Source organism: Carcharhinus amblyrhynchos, unplaced genomic scaffold, assembly GCF_965287045.1.
Source record: "Carcharhinus amblyrhynchos unplaced genomic scaffold, sCarAmb.v2.hapA scaffold_49, whole genome shotgun sequence".
Lineage (NCBI taxonomy): Eukaryota > Metazoa > Chordata > Chondrichthyes > Carcharhiniformes > Carcharhinidae > Carcharhinus > Carcharhinus amblyrhynchos.
This window is the reverse complement of record NW_027649790.1, coordinates 826652-841995: the sequence shown is the minus strand read 5'-3', so window position 1 is coordinate 841995 and position 15344 is coordinate 826652. Positions and strand designations below refer to the sequence as shown.

The 15344-nt window shown below is 45.2% G+C and overlaps 1 protein-coding gene across 1 annotated transcript in view; it reads left to right on the top strand.

Moving 5' to 3' along the window:
* Positions 1 to 639: 639 nt before the first annotated feature.
* Positions 640 to 15344, top strand: part of slc37a2 (solute carrier family 37 member 2) — a 60281-nt gene continuing 45576 nt past the window's right edge. The window contains exon 1 of the mRNA XM_080182232.1: positions 640 to 1023. Within this exon, the coding sequence (XP_080038358.1) occupies positions 962 to 1023 (62 nt within the window). The 5' untranslated portion in view covers positions 640 to 961. The remainder of the gene's footprint in view (positions 1024 to 15344) is intronic.

Here is a 15344-nt window from a genome sequence, read left to right as displayed (position 1 = left end):
TTGGGGATAGAGTGAGTTGGGGGTGTGGACTGCAGGGTTTGGGGTAGGGTGGGGGGGCAGAGCAGGGTGGGGATGTGGGGGCAGAGTGGGGTGGGAGTGCAAGTTTTCGGAATAGAGTGAAATGTTGGGGACAGAGCAGAGTAGGGAGGATAGAGCTGGGGGGAGGTGCAGGGTGTGGAAGGGGGGGGGGCGGTGTTAAAGCAGGGAAATGAGACGAACTGGATTGCTCTTTTACATGAAGGGTGCACCAAACGGCACGCTGCCTGATTCTATGAAACCATCCAAATCGTTTTCATTCATTCAACATGGATTTGGATTACCGAAATCACTCGGAGCGAAAGGAAATCACTCGCATTCTGCGGGGGTGAATGATTTCAGATGAATGAGGTCATCCCCCCCACTTCCCCGTCACTCTGATAGAGCACAATAAAGTCCTTGTGAGCAATCACTGCTTTCAGTCCTCACTGAGAAGACCGGGTGAGATGGTGTTTCTCTCCCAGTTCCAGCTCCACCCAGCCGGGGGAAATCCGTCCCACTCATTGGCTTTTATTTTTCTTTTTGTCGGTCTGAGCTGGGTCACGTGTGGGTGTAAAATCTCCAGCCCTGCCTGTGTGCTGATGATTGGTCCCATCAGCCCGGGATAGCAATGACAGAATACGTGATTGAATTCAGTCCTCAGCTGATCAGCCCCGGAAGTTTTGCTCTGTAACATTTGTTACCTTGCGCTGCGGTTGGCTACATTCCGCATTGTTGCCAATGTAATTTGTTACATCACGGGGAGGGGGGAAACCATATGGAGACTACCAGATCTTTAAAGCGAGTCTCCCCATTCCAGGCTTCAATCACGGAGCTCTCAGGACCTCTCTCCCGGCGCCCGGGCCATTGCTGAACCTTCCCTGGCCATCCAAGCGGAGGTTGTCTCGTCTATTTCCGTTTGCAAGCTCGAATTACCGGGTGAATCATGGCTCGGGCTACGGTACCTCCAGGGATCCGCTGTATCCAAGCGTTTTCCAGGGACACTTGGTGAGTAGTGGGTGGATGAATGTACATTGCAGGTGTCCTGCAAGTATGGGGGTGTGTATGCTACCCGGTAACCGCCCTCTGTTAAAAGCAAATCCGCCTTTCGTGGGACGTAAAGTGTCCTTACAGAGCAGGACAAAGAGAGCCATAGCTGCTGTGTGCTTATCCCACTGCCTAGAGCTCCCTCCTTTGGATCAGTTTTCGGCTTCCCTGCTCTTGCTTCCCTGCCTTTCGGTGACCATTGATTCACAGACTGCAACATTGTCTGCAAATCTAACCTCTGCCCTTTTCCTGGGTGCCTACCTTGCCACTTATTACTCTCTGCTCTTTCCTTTTCTCTCTCTGTTCCCCCCGCCCTTCCACCACCACCAATTTCTGGCTCTAATCCTATTTTCCTTTCTCCCTGTTACCATGGTTTTCTCTTTCTGTCCAATTTCCTTGCTATTGGGTTCCAGGTTATTCACCTGCCACATCATGGATTCTGCCTTCATGGCTTGTTTCCTCCGGAGATTTACAAGCAATACTACACAATATCTATCAATACAATAAGGTGCATATGTGTCTGTTCCTTCATGGGGTGTGGGTGTTGCTGGCAAGGTCAGTGTTTGTTGTCTGCTGATGCGTAACCACCCTCGAATTGAGTGGCTTGTTGGGCCATTTGAGGGCAGTTGAGTTACTTCAAGCTACATGTAGGCCAGACCAGGATAAGACAGCAGATTCCCTTCCCTAAAGGGCATTAGTGAGTCATATGGGTTTTCTTTTTGAACGATTGTTAATTTCACGGTCACCATTCCTGAGATTTGCTTTCAATTCCAGATAAATTCCACAGTTGTGGAATTTGAACCCGTGTCTCCTTGGGCCTTTGGAATGCTAGTCCAATGACTATTATTCAGGCCTGGCTGGTTGCCCTCATGGTGACCAGATTTGTAACAACACAGCAAGCTGCCCAGATAATAGAATTCTGGGGAAAGTTTGAACGTCCTTTGTTACCCTTCATTCCTGTACTTAACCAGATCTGTTTTTTGTTGGGCATTAGGGGCTGAAGTTGGGGCCTTTCTGACCTGTATCCTGGTTCATCCTTCTAACTAACCAGGTGCTGTCAGGACAGCCAGCGACGTGGGACTAAGTACAGTCTCAGCACAGGGAATAACCACGTAGCTCAGTGCAGGAGCTAGCTGTGTATCAGAGAAATTCCCTACAAATCCCAGTTTCCTTGCAGCTGTGGGCAGCATGGTGGCACAGTGGTTAACACTGCTACCTCAGCATCAGGGACCCAGGTTAAATTCTGGCCTTGAGTGGAGTTTGCATGTTCTCCGTGTGTGTGGTTTCCCCCTACACTCCCAAAGATGTGAGTTAGGTTGATTGGCCATACTAAATTGCCCCTTAAGTATCAGAGGATGAGCAGGGTAAATGTGTAGGGTTACAGAGATGGAGCCTGAGTGGGATTGTTGTCAGTACAGGCTGAATGACCTGCTTCTGCACTATGGGGATTCTATGATTTCTGTTTCAAATATTTGAACACTTTTTCCCTTTGTGCAATGCTGTGGTCTCTGTGCCAACCATTCTCTTTCGGTAAGGAACCTTGCCCTCTAATAACACTCCAGGGAAATTTCTCCTTACTTTGTTTCCTTTCATAACAATATAAAATGTATTTTGGTGGGGCCGGGGGGTGTGTTATTAGAGGGATAAAGGAAATAATTGTATATTCAGCCCACTAACCCCATGTCTTTTAAAAACTAATATATCAAAAATCTCTTTCACCTTCAAAGCTGTGCAAGTTGAATAGATTGGACATACCAAATTCCCCCGAGCGTCAGGGGGATAAACAGGATACATAAATATGTGGCGTTATGGGGATAGGGCCTGGGGGGGGGCGGGATTGTAGTCAGTGCAGGTTCGATGGACAGAAAGGCCACCTCATGCACTATTGGGATTCTATGATACTTGGTAACAATAGTCCCGCCCCCTTGTAACCGTTTGCCATCCTTTGAATGGTTGACAGAGATTTTCTGGTGGAGTAAATGAATGCAGTTAGAATATGATGAGTATCGTGGGGAACTTAGTGCTGTTAGAGTCAGTGCTTGTTGGTTCCTGTATCTGCCAGAAACTCTATTGCAGTGGTGTAAGTGCAGCAATGTAGAAAGCTGGTGGTATAATATGATATGTAGCTATGCCTAGCCTTCCACTTAAGGTGACACTGGGTTTGTTTGTTCAAGAGGCCTTTTTGCAATGTTGATTTTTGTCATGGAGGACCTGTTTTAGCTTGCTACAAAAACTTGGTGCTGATGAATCAACCACTAAAAGCCCAAACTAACTCTGAAGTAGAGTACTTTGGGAGAGAGTCTCGTCCTGCTTTGCTGCAGGTGGTTTGAACCATAATACCTGATTCTGGCGTCCATGGGAAGCAATACACTAGTGCGGCTGTTGTGATTTTTAAATGCAGCCCTGTTGATAGTTGCAGGTTGAAATGTGTATCAACTAAAACTTTTGGCCTGTGTAACTGAAACTGCTGATATTGCATGTTGCTATTCCCTTTTTTTTACCCCCCCCCCGCCAAAAAAAAACCCCTTTCGACTGGTCTCATCCGCCAGTCAGTCACAGTGAATTAATTTGACAACAGTCAAACATAATAAAAAATCTCCAATTTAATAAACAAACTAATTAATCACAAATGGTGGCCATTACCTCTGATCTTGTGGAATGCGAGGTGAAATCTATAGAGGAATAACAACCTGAATCTCAACTGAAGTTGCATCAAGTGGCCAGTTTAGTATCAAGTGACCACACAGAATGGATCAGGTGTAATAGTCGGAAGAATGAGTTGTATGTGTCCATCCTGATCCAATCCACCTTCTCTGGGCAGCACAGTGGTTAGCACTGCTGCCTCTCAGCACCAGAGATCTGGGTTTGATTCTAGCCTTGGGTAACTATGTGGAGCTTGCACGTTCTGTCCATGTATGCGTGGGATCCTCCAGGTGCTCTGATTTCCCCCCCACAAGATGTATCGGTTAGGTGGATTAGCAGTGCTAAATTGCCCTCTAAGTGTCCCTAGGTGGGATAGCTATCCTACGGAGGTAGGGCAGGGGGGCTGGACCTGGGTAAGATGCTCTGTCGGTAAGTCTGAGCGGAATGATCTCCATCTGCGTTGTGGGGACTTTGTGGATTCTGACTGTGCTATGCTTCACCAAGAAATCACTTTCTCTGCTAACAAAGTTATAGAATCCCTGCAGTGCAGAAGGAGGCTTCGGCCCATCAAGTCTGCACCAACAACAATCCTATCCCCCGTAACCCCACATAATTACCCTGCTTATATTCCTGATACTAAAGGGCAATTTGCCATGACCAATCAACCTAACCCGCCACATTTTTGGAGTGTGGGAAGATACTGGAACATCTGAAGGAAGAACGTGCAAACTCCACACACAGTCACCCAAGGCTGGAATTGAACCCAGGTCTCTGGCGCCGTGGGGCAGCAATGCTAACCACTATGCCACTCGTATAAAATTCTTCTGAAAGTTTAGCTGGTGAATTCTTTTTCCCCAAGTGTTGATTCCTTGCCCAGTTTTGTGTTTTTAATCATATGACCAGGATGTTTTAGTGTTTCCATGGAAGCCACATTTAATTTGGGTTTTGGAGGACTGTGAGATTTACAATGAGGAGTGTGTCTGCTGCTGCCTTTGGAATGATACAGGTGTTAGCTGTGGCTCAGCAGTAAGACATGTGGCTCTTGATTCAGAAGGTTGTAGTTCAATTCCGATTGCAGAGACTTGAGCTCTCCAAATCTAGGCTGACGTGCAGTCCTAAAGGAGTGCTGCAGGGTCAGAGTTGCACAAGGAGTGTATCGCTGGCATGGGATGGTGTGGAGATCTGTGACACAGCTAATAGCGATTGCAGGGAAGGAGGGTACAAGGGTTCTTCCAAGAGGCACAGTTAATTAGGAAGAGAATCCAGGAGGCTGGGAAGATCTGGTATGGATTTTCTGCAGAGGGCTGAGGGTATGCAGTTGGGAGTGGGGAGAGTTGAGGTTGTAAATCTTCCTCCATCGTTACTATCCTACACTCTCCCCATATGGCACTGTTGTTTACTTGTATTATGGGCTTGGGTCTTTTGAGGGGGAGTTGAACTCATTGCACTCAGCCTTTGACCTGGGTAAGATTGCTCTTACTGAGGCGTGCTGTGGAACTGCCTTGAAATAGTCCATGGGGGTGTGAAGTGGAGGAAAGTAACGATACCTCCAGATTAATGGCAGCAGTTTGACCTGTCTATAAACTTGGACCATAAGTGGGCAAAGTGTATTCTTCCAAAGAAGCTTTACTACTGTTTGGGAGCCCGCAGTAAAACATTGGCGTAAACCATATAGAATAGGGGCATTTACTAATTTAATGCTTTCTATAGGAATGTGATTGGAAGATTGTAAATCATGAAGTTTTGAAAGGCTGTTAAGTCCCAGCACTGTCATTGTCTCTGCCTTGCAAAGTATCTCCCCTCATTCACATTGCTGCTGTTTGGATTTTTGTGTGTTCTCTGGGCAGTGTTCTTTCAGAAAGAGTTCTTAGTTTCAGAACTGCATGGGGCTGCTTCAGATCCTTATTTCATCAAATCTGGATGGAAGCTGAATTATATCCTAAATACAACAGGAAAATCCTACATTTGTACATGGTGCCTGCAGGATAAATTAGCAATTGACTTTCGGTAAAGAGTTAGAACATAGAACATTATAGCACAAACAGGCCCTTCGGCCCACAAGTTGCGCCGATCACATCTATACCTACCAAGCCATAGAACTATCTGTAACTTCCAATGCCATGTGTAATAAGTTGCCCAGTGCACATTACACTGTCCTGCCCAAACCTATTGACATTATGATTTGATATGTGAATCAGTGATGAGGCAGAAGCTTTTGAATTGCTACGTGCATTCATGTTGGATGCTTTGTCTATGAACCCATTCAAAGGACAGTTTCTAGGCCAGTGACTGAAACAAGTGTCAGGAGGATGCTCGAGTGTTATTTTGGAATCTAGGGCCATGTCAAGTGATCCAATGGGATGACTTTAGAAAAATGCTTTTGGAAGCATTGCCCTAACATCTCCAACAGCAATTTTGAACTGAGTTATGTCTGAGCAGGCTTTTCTGCAAAAGATTAAATTTATGCAGGTTGTCTGTGGGTTAGTAGAGTTCTTGATGGCTTTTTGTGCTTTTTAATAGGTTGCACTCTGATTACTACGATGTCATTTGGCAGGAAGGGGTGATTATAACATTTAGAGTGGAGGAGGTTTACTGGCAGTCTTCTGAGATACATTCAAGTGTTAAAGCTATCATGTTTCTAATAGAATTCCTATGGTGCAGAAGGAGGCCATTTAGCCCATTGCACCTGCACCAACTCTCAAAGAGCATCTTGCCCAGGGCTGGGAGGAGACTTGTGCAGACATGGAGAACGTGTGTGGAGTTTGCACGATCAACCAAAGCCAGAGATGAACCTGGGTCCCTGGTGCTGTGAGGCAAAAATAGAAACCATTCTAAAGATTACAGAATGGAAGGGAGTGCTCAGCAAAGCAAGTATATTGGTGCTTTAATTTTTAATTTGTTTTTGATGGAGGCAGACAGGGAAATTGAAAGTTGGAGCCACATCAAAGACAGAATAACCTTAATCCGTGGAAACAGAAATTTCCAAATATTAACAAATAAATTTGGGTGTGCGGCTTATCATGCATGAATTACCTTCCCTTATCAGCAAGGAAGTGTTCTTCAGTTTCTGAATGAAGGCAATATTTTCACATTCATTCATTGGCTTCTTGAAGTTTGGGGAATATTAAGATGGACAAATCTCATTAACCAGGTTGTCTTGTAAATTCTCCCAAGTTTTCTTTTCTTGTTCTTGGGGTCAGTGCTGGGTAGAAGCAGAGGAAAGTCCTTTGCAGTTCGTCAGTGGTTAACACTGCTACCTCACAGTGCCAGAGACCTGGATTCAATTCCTGCCTCGGGTCACTATCTGTGTGGAATCTGCACATTCCAGCCATGTCTGCGTGGGTTTCCTCCCACAATCCAAAGATGTGCCTGTTAGGTGGATTGGCTGTGCTGAATTGCCCCTCTTAATGTCGTGGGATTAGCAGCATAAATACATGGTTATGGGTGGGATGCTTTTCACTTGTTTTGAAAGCATTGCACTTTTGGTAGATGGGGTATAATTTGGGGGGGAAAATGCATAACTTATTGTCTTTGGCAGGGGGGAAGAAAGCAAAGCAGTATTTTTCTGAATGAAGAGCCCCTGTGGTGGAGGGATTTGGGTATCGTGGAATGTGACAAAGGATCTTACCACAACATTAGATCCCGAGGGGACTTGACAGGTTGGTTTGAGGGTGAGTTTGGGCCTGGGGGACACATTTTTAAAAAATTAGGCCTCATGTAAGATGATGATGGGGGAAAAAATGTTCTTTCTAGTAGACCATTAGTCTTACTTTATATTCATCCACAGGAAGTGGGGGGGGTGGGGGGGCGGGGGTAGTGATGGCTGTTGCCCTTGAGAATGTGGTGGTGAGCTGGCTTCTTGAACCTCTGCAATCCATGGGGTGTAGGTACACCCACAGTGCTTTTAGGGATGGAGCTCCAGGATTTTGACAGTGAAGGAATGGGTGATGTATTTTCCAAATCAGGACACTGAATGGCTTGGAGAGGAATCTCCAAGTCCTGATGACTGAATATTGTCTTGTTGCATTTAACCTGGGCTGCTGCAGTAGGTTCATGACTCCTGCTGCAGAATATTTTGTAACCATAAGCGAACACCTCTGCTTCTGACTGTGGAAGGTAATTGATGAAGTGGCTGAAGGAGGAACTCCCCTCAGTGATGTCCTGGAACTATGGTGACTGACCACCATACTCCACATCACTTTGACTCCAGTTCAGCTCTTTTGTCCGTATTTGAACCAAAGCTGTACTGAGGCCAGGAGCTGAGTGATCCTGACGGAACTCAAACTGAGTGGGTTATTGGCTGTTGATGACACTTTCCATCACTTTACTGATAATCCATGGCATGGCAGCAAATTCTGGAGCATAGATCTTCAGTACTATTGCTGCAAATTGCTCAGGCTTGCAGTATCCAGTACCTTCAGCCATTTCTTTATCACATGGAGTGAATTGAATTGGCTGAACAGTGGTACTGGGGAGACTAGATGGATCATTGCTGAGGTTTATTGCAAATGCTTCAGTATCATGTGCTGGGCTCCCACCATCATTGATGGAAGACGCTCCAGAAATGTCTCCGTCCTCGATTGTCCTGTGTGGAATCTACACGGGTTTTCTCTGGGAGCTCTGGTTTCATCCCACAGTCCAAAGATGTGCGGGTTAGGCTGACTGCAAATGCTAAATTGCCTCTAGTGTCAGGGGGATTAGCAGGGTAAATATGTGGGGTTATGGGAATAGGGCCTGGGTGGGATTATGGTCGACTGGATATAGGAGGACTGCAGTGCTTGGATTTAATTCATTAGTTGTAGGATCACTGAGCTTCATCTATTGCATGCTGCTTAGACTGATGTGCATCTAGACCTGTGTTGTAGCATTACTAGATTGACAGCATGTTTTTATGTCTGCCTGCTGCTGTTCCTGGCATGCTGGTAATAAGTGGGGGGGGGGGTATGTTGGGACGAGATTGTAGATTGTGGTTGAGAACAACTCTGGCCCAACTCGTGGATGCCCAGTTTTGAGTTGCTTAACCTAAGCCTTTCCCGTTTTAGCATGGTGGTAGTGCCACACAACATAGAATTCTACAGTGCAGAAAGAGGCCATTCAGCCCATCGAGTCTGCACCGACCACAGTCCCACCCAGGCCTTATTCCCATAACCCCACATATTTACCCTGCTAATCCTCTGACACTAGGGGCAATCTAGCATGGCCAGGCAACCTAACCTGCACATCTTTAGACTGTGGGATGAAACCAGAGCTCCCAGAGGAAACCCGTGTAGATTCCACACAGTGACCTGAGGCTGGAATTGAACCCAGGTCCCTGGTACTGAGACAGCATTGCTAACCACCATGCCATCCTCCATGATGGAGGATAATTTGGTTGTAGAGTCATAGAGGTTTACAGCACGGAAACAGACCCTTTAGCTCAACTTGTCCATGCCACCCTTTTTTAAAATCCCTAAACTAATCCCAATTGCCCGCATTTGGCCCATATCCCTCTATACCCATCTTACCCATGTAACTGTCTAAATGCTTTTTAAAAGGCAAAATTGTACCCGTCTCTACTACTACCTCTGGCAGCTTGTTCCAGACACTCACCACCCTCTGTGGAAAAAATTGTCCCTCTGGACACTTTTGTATCTCTCCCCTCTCATCTTAAGCCTATGCCCTTTAATTTTAGATTCCCCTACCTTTGGGAAAAGATATTGACTATTTAGCTGATCTGTGCCCCTCATTACTTTATAGATCTCTAGACCTCAGCCTCCTACGCTCCAGAGAGAAAAATCCCAGTCTATTCAGTCTCCCTTTATAACTCAATCCATCAAGTCCCAGTAGCATCCTAGTAAATCTTTTCTGCACTCTTTCTAGTTTAATATCCTTTCTATAACAGGGTGACCAGAATTGCACACAGTATCCCAAGTGTGGCCTTACCAAGTCTTGTACAACTCCAACAAGACATTCCAATCCTGTATTCAATGTTCTGACTGATGAAACCAAGCATGCTGAATGCCTTCTTCACCACTCTGTCCACCTGTGACTCAACTTTCAAGGAGTTATGAACATGTACCCCTAGATCTCTTTGTTCTGTAACTCTCCCCAACACCCTACCATTAACTGATTAAGTCCTGCCCTGGTTCAATCTACCAAAATGCATCACCTTGCATTTGTCTAAATTAAACTCCATCTGCCATTCATCAGCCCACTGGCCCAAGTGGTCAAGATCCCATTGCAATTGGCGATAACTTTCTTCACTATCCACTATGCCACCAATCTTGGTGTTATCTTCAAACTTACTAAACATGCCTCTTATCTTCTCATCCAAATCATTAATATAAATGACAAATAACAGTGGACCCAGCACTGATCCCTGAGGTACACCGCTGGTCACAGGCCCCCAGTTTGAAAAACAACTCTACAACCACCCTCTGCCTCTGTCAAGAAGCCAATTTTGTATCTGTTTGGATACCTCCCCCTGGATCCCAAGAGATATGAAGACAACACTTCTCTACAGGGACTGTGTGGTGGTCACTCATAAATAATGGACAGATGTATTGTGGCATGCAGATTGTGAGGCTGAGGTCAGATATGTTTCTTCCTCTTGCTTCTCATCACCTGTTACAGATCCAGGCTGTGTCCTTTCATGGTGTTACTGAGCCACTCTTGGTGATCACCTCAGCAGAATACTTTCTGCACCCTTGCCTCCCTCAGTGCTTTCTCTGAGTGATGTTCAACATGGAGTCTTGATTTATCAGCTGATGGGGATGGGGCTGTGTATGGTAATCAGCAAGAGAATTTATTTGACTGGGTGTTATGAGACTTTGCAGTCCGGAGTCGATGTTGAGGGCTCCTAGAACAACTCCATCCCAACTGTGCCACCAGCTCTGCTGGGTCTGTACTGCCTGGTGTATCTGGAGATAGTGGTAAGTGGGAAATTAATCCTGTTCCCTGGAGAGCAGTAAAGGCATTGAATGCACTGAAGGCTGATTTTTGAATGGCAAGGGAATCCAATCAGCTTAACCTTAATGAGCAAGGAAGCAGACTCGAGGGGCTGAATGGTCTACTGTTGATTCTTTTCTTCTTGAGTGGTGGTTGGGGGAAAGGATATGTTGGGATTAGGGGAGAAGTAGGAAAGTGCCAAACCTTCATGGTTAGAGGACTACATCATGTACAATTAACATCAACTCATAGTTCAGAAAGAGACCCTTCAGCCCATCGAATCTGCTCTGACACACAATCTTCCACTAATCCCCACTTGGTGATCCTGATTTCAGTACTGCATCCGGGCAAGGTGTTAAATCAATGTCATGTTCTGCAGGACAGAAGGCTGAAGGCAGTCTTGCTTATGACTGGAGGTCTCACTAAATTGATGAGCTGAGCTATAGGAACCCTGCCGCCCCACCATTTCCCCAACCAGTTTAAAGTTGCCCTTCACGTTCTGCAAACTTTCTCCCATTGCCCTTTCTAACCAACCACCTAATTCCTTTTATTTTGAAGAAAGATTTTATAGAAGCTGATTCCACATTTGTAGAATTCCAGCAGTGCAGAAGGTTAACTGGTCCATCGAGTCTGCACTGACTCTCCGAAAGAGCATTTTACTCAGGGTCCTATTCCCATAACCCCCCTCATCCCTGGCCAATCCACCTAACCCGCACATCTTTGAAGTGTGGGAGGAAACCAGAGGAATCCCAGGTAGACATGGGAAGAATGTGCAAACTCCACACAGACAGTCACCCAAGGCCAGAATTGAACCCAGGTCCCTGGCGCTGTGAGGCAGCAATGCTAACCACTGTGCTGCACCTTGATGTAAATGCCATAAATCAGTTTTTGTGAGGCTGTGTTTTTAATTCTTTGTGTCGCTATCTTTCCCTATGTTACATTTATGCACCCTTTTACCATCTCCCAATTAATAGAATCCATTTATTACTTGGCCTTCAGTGTAAACAAATTCAGTTTAGTTCTAAACAAATGTTTTTTTCTCTCCCTGGAGCCAGGGAACAGATTTGGAAGTTGGAAGCCAACTCGGACACTTTCAGAATCTCTACATAAACTTTGCTGACTGCCCACAGTGTAATGAGCAAGACAAACATGGTCCTGTTCCCATGACTTCAATACGTAGAATAAACAAGCCTTGGGCTTATCACAACATTGTCGATTGACTAAAATATGGGTCTAAAAACTCTGCTATGGCAATAAGGGAGTGTTTGATGCAATATCAACGTAGAGAGCTTGTTAGCCTTTTAATGTAATCATATTGTTTTTATTCATTTGTGGGATGTGGGTATCGCTGGCAAAGGTATAGAAAAGATTTACTAGGATGTTGCCTGGCCTGGAGGGCATTAGCTGTGAGGAGAGGTTGGGGAAACTTGCTTTGTTCTCACTGGAACAACGAAGGTTGAGGGGTGACCTGATAGAAGTCTACAAGGTTGTGCAAGGCATGGATAGGATAGAGAGTCAAAGCTTTTTCCCAGGATTGAAGAGTCAGTTACTAGGGGGCATAGGTTTAAGGTGTGAGGAGCAAGGTTTAAAGGAAATGTATGAGGTAAGTTTTTTTTCGAAGAGGGTGGCGAATGCCTGGAACTCTAGGGAAGGTAGTGGAAGTGGACACAATATTGAGTTTTAAGGGGCATTTGGACAAAGTGATATGGTCCGCAGAAGGATAGGGAGCTTTAGTTCAGTCGGGCAGCATGGTCAGTGCAGGCTTGGAGGACCCAAGAGCCTGTTCCTGTGCTGTAATTTTCTTTGTTCTTTAGCTGGCCAACATTTATTGCATATACCTAGTTCTCCAAGGCAATTGAGTCAACCATATTGTTGTGACTCTGGAATCGCATGTAGGCCAGACCAGGTAAGGACACCAGATGGATTTTGCCAATAATTGGCAGTGGTTTCATGGTCATCAGATTCTTAATTCGATAAAAATTTGATATTCAAATTCCACCATCTGCTGTGGTGGGATTAATACGTGGATCCCCAGAACATTAGCTGAGTTTCTGGGTGAATAGTCTAGTTGTAATATTGGGCCACCACCTCCCACTTCGAATCTCCAGTTGCCTACTGTCTGCAGGATAAGGGGCAAGAGTGAAATGCACAAACCTGAGAACTCTTAAAACCTATGAATCGTCAAGCTGCTTTGCATGTTTGATACCAAGGCTTTGAGATGGCCAGTGAGGGTTGGAAATTGTGGAGTCACTCCAATCCCGGTCTCGGGGAAGCTCTGGCCAGTGTTCGACTCTGTCGTCCTCAGACGCTGATCCTGCAGTCAGACTCCCTTGCGATATAACTCTCTAGCCTTTCTTTTTTGTTTGTTACTGGTTCCTATTTGTATATATCTGAAACCCTGCAGGTGCCATGCTGTTCAACGTGGGTTTGTAAATAAAACATTACTGATAAAATATCTGCGTCACATGAAGCAATAAATTCCTTGGGAAAGAGGAGTGTCTGGTTTTACAGACTCCGATTTCTGTGTGGTTTCACACAAGATCTATTTATTCTTGTTGATGACTTAACTATGAAAGATGGCTTTTGTGTCAACTTAAATAGTTAACTGCTGGGCCCAAGAAGCAACTCTTAAAATGTTGGGTATGGTTTAATGCTGAATTAATTTTAAAATAGGAAGTAATAGAATTTGTTAAATTAAAATAAATATATTGTATAGTGTTAAACATCCCAAAAATGAAGTATTTTCTGAAGTCTAGTCCCTGTTGTAACATAGGAATCATTCATACAGAGCAAACATTCACAGGGTGATCAAATACAGAGCAGATAATCTATTGAAGTATTAATGGTTCAGGCAGAAATTAACACATTCCAGATTAGATACAAGTGGATGAGGGCCCTTGGGGATAAGGTGGGTGAGAAGTGATTCTAACCATCAGTTCAGGGAACAATTTAGACCAAATGCTCTGTTTCCACTTGATTTTTGTGTTGATCCAAGGATGAAATGTTGGTGAGGAAGGTTCTCTGCCATTTTTTTTTTCCCATCCAACTGAGCAAAAGCAAGAGAGGAACCTTTGTTTAATAATACCCCATCCCAAAAGGAGACCCTCGGACAGTGCAGCAGTCATAGAATTTAGGGCGGCAAGGTAGCACAGTGGTCAGCACTGCTGCTTCACGGCTCCAGGGACCTGGATTCGATTCCTAGCTTGGGTCACTGTCTGTGTGGAGTTTGCACATTCTCCTCGTGTCTGTGTGGGTTTCCTCCCACAGTCCAAAAGTGTGTGGGTTAGGTTGATTGGCCATGCTAAAATTGCCCCTTAGTGTCCTAAGATCGGTAGGTTAGAGGGATTAGTGGGTAAATATGTAGGAATATGGGGATGGGGCCTGGGTGTGTTTGTGGTCAGTGTGGACTCAATAGGCCAAATGGCCTCTTTCTGTACTGTAGGGATTCTATGATAATCCCTCTAGAGTAGAAAGACCATTTAGTCCATCAAACTGCCCAATCCCATGTATTTACCCTGCTAATCCCCCTGATAGCGAGGTTTAATTTAGCACAGTCAGTCAACCAAACCTGCATATCTTTGGACTCCCTTGGAATGACACCACAACATCAGATTACCAAATCTGCAGAGTGGGCCTCAGATCCGCAGTCTTCTGGTCCAGAGGTGAGAGTGCTAAGCACTGAGTCAAAGCTGGATAAATGAAAACATTGGTGTCCCTCCCCACCACAACCCCTGTTTTATTTATTTCTTGTGGAGTGTGGGACATGACACTGCCAGTTAAATGTTCCATTTCCCCATCATTGATGTGCCATGGGAGTTTTTTTGTCCCTCTTCGAGGTACTGATCATCTGTTTTCCCTCAGCTGGAGATGGTTACAAGTTGGGTGTGGGGGGTGGTGTAACTATGATCATGCAGGTCGTTCCCCCAGGATGAGGCTAGCCCATTGTACTCCGGGTGTGCTGCGCCTGTGATATCCCCAAACGCGGGATACTCAACTGCAAAATTTGTGGTAGTGGGGGACTGCGTTGGGAAACCAGGGCAGAGTGCCAATCAAAAATAGATTTGCACTAATGGTGCTGCCACAAAGTAACTACACCCAGACTCTGACCTGACCCAAAATGCCCAAGTGAAATATTTGTTGCAGAATCTGTATTATGGTGACCTTATACTTTTAAGTTGTTGGGTGCTGTGGATGTGGTTAATGTTGCCATTCTCTTGGATTTGATTAACCACTAGATGCTTTATACAATCAGAATGATTTCCTAACCACCCAGCAATGCAATACTATCTGGTTCCTTTTTTCCCCTCTCTCTCTTGTCCAATACAATCTTGCTCTTCTCCGCAGAGAAGGTCACTGACTTTAGTTCAAGCTATATTTCAGTTTAAAAGTACATGGTCCGAGTCTCCCAGTGCTGGGTAAGGGTGGAGTCTGTGGGCAGCAGTGTGTGTGTGTCCCACTTTGTGTAAGGCTGAGGGATTACAAATCAAAAATTGTCAGTAGTGCTTACAATAAAAGATATGAGGTTGGCACCTGCCATGCCATTCCCCTCAAGTCCCTGAGCCAATCACAGGAAGGCCAAACAGGATGCATGGCATCATTCTAATGGGCCATAATGTTTATGGTTATCTGCAACCACATTAGGACAACAATGTAAATTATTATTTGATCTCTGTTCACTATTTCTGGCCCTGATAATGAATCTTTTATTTGGG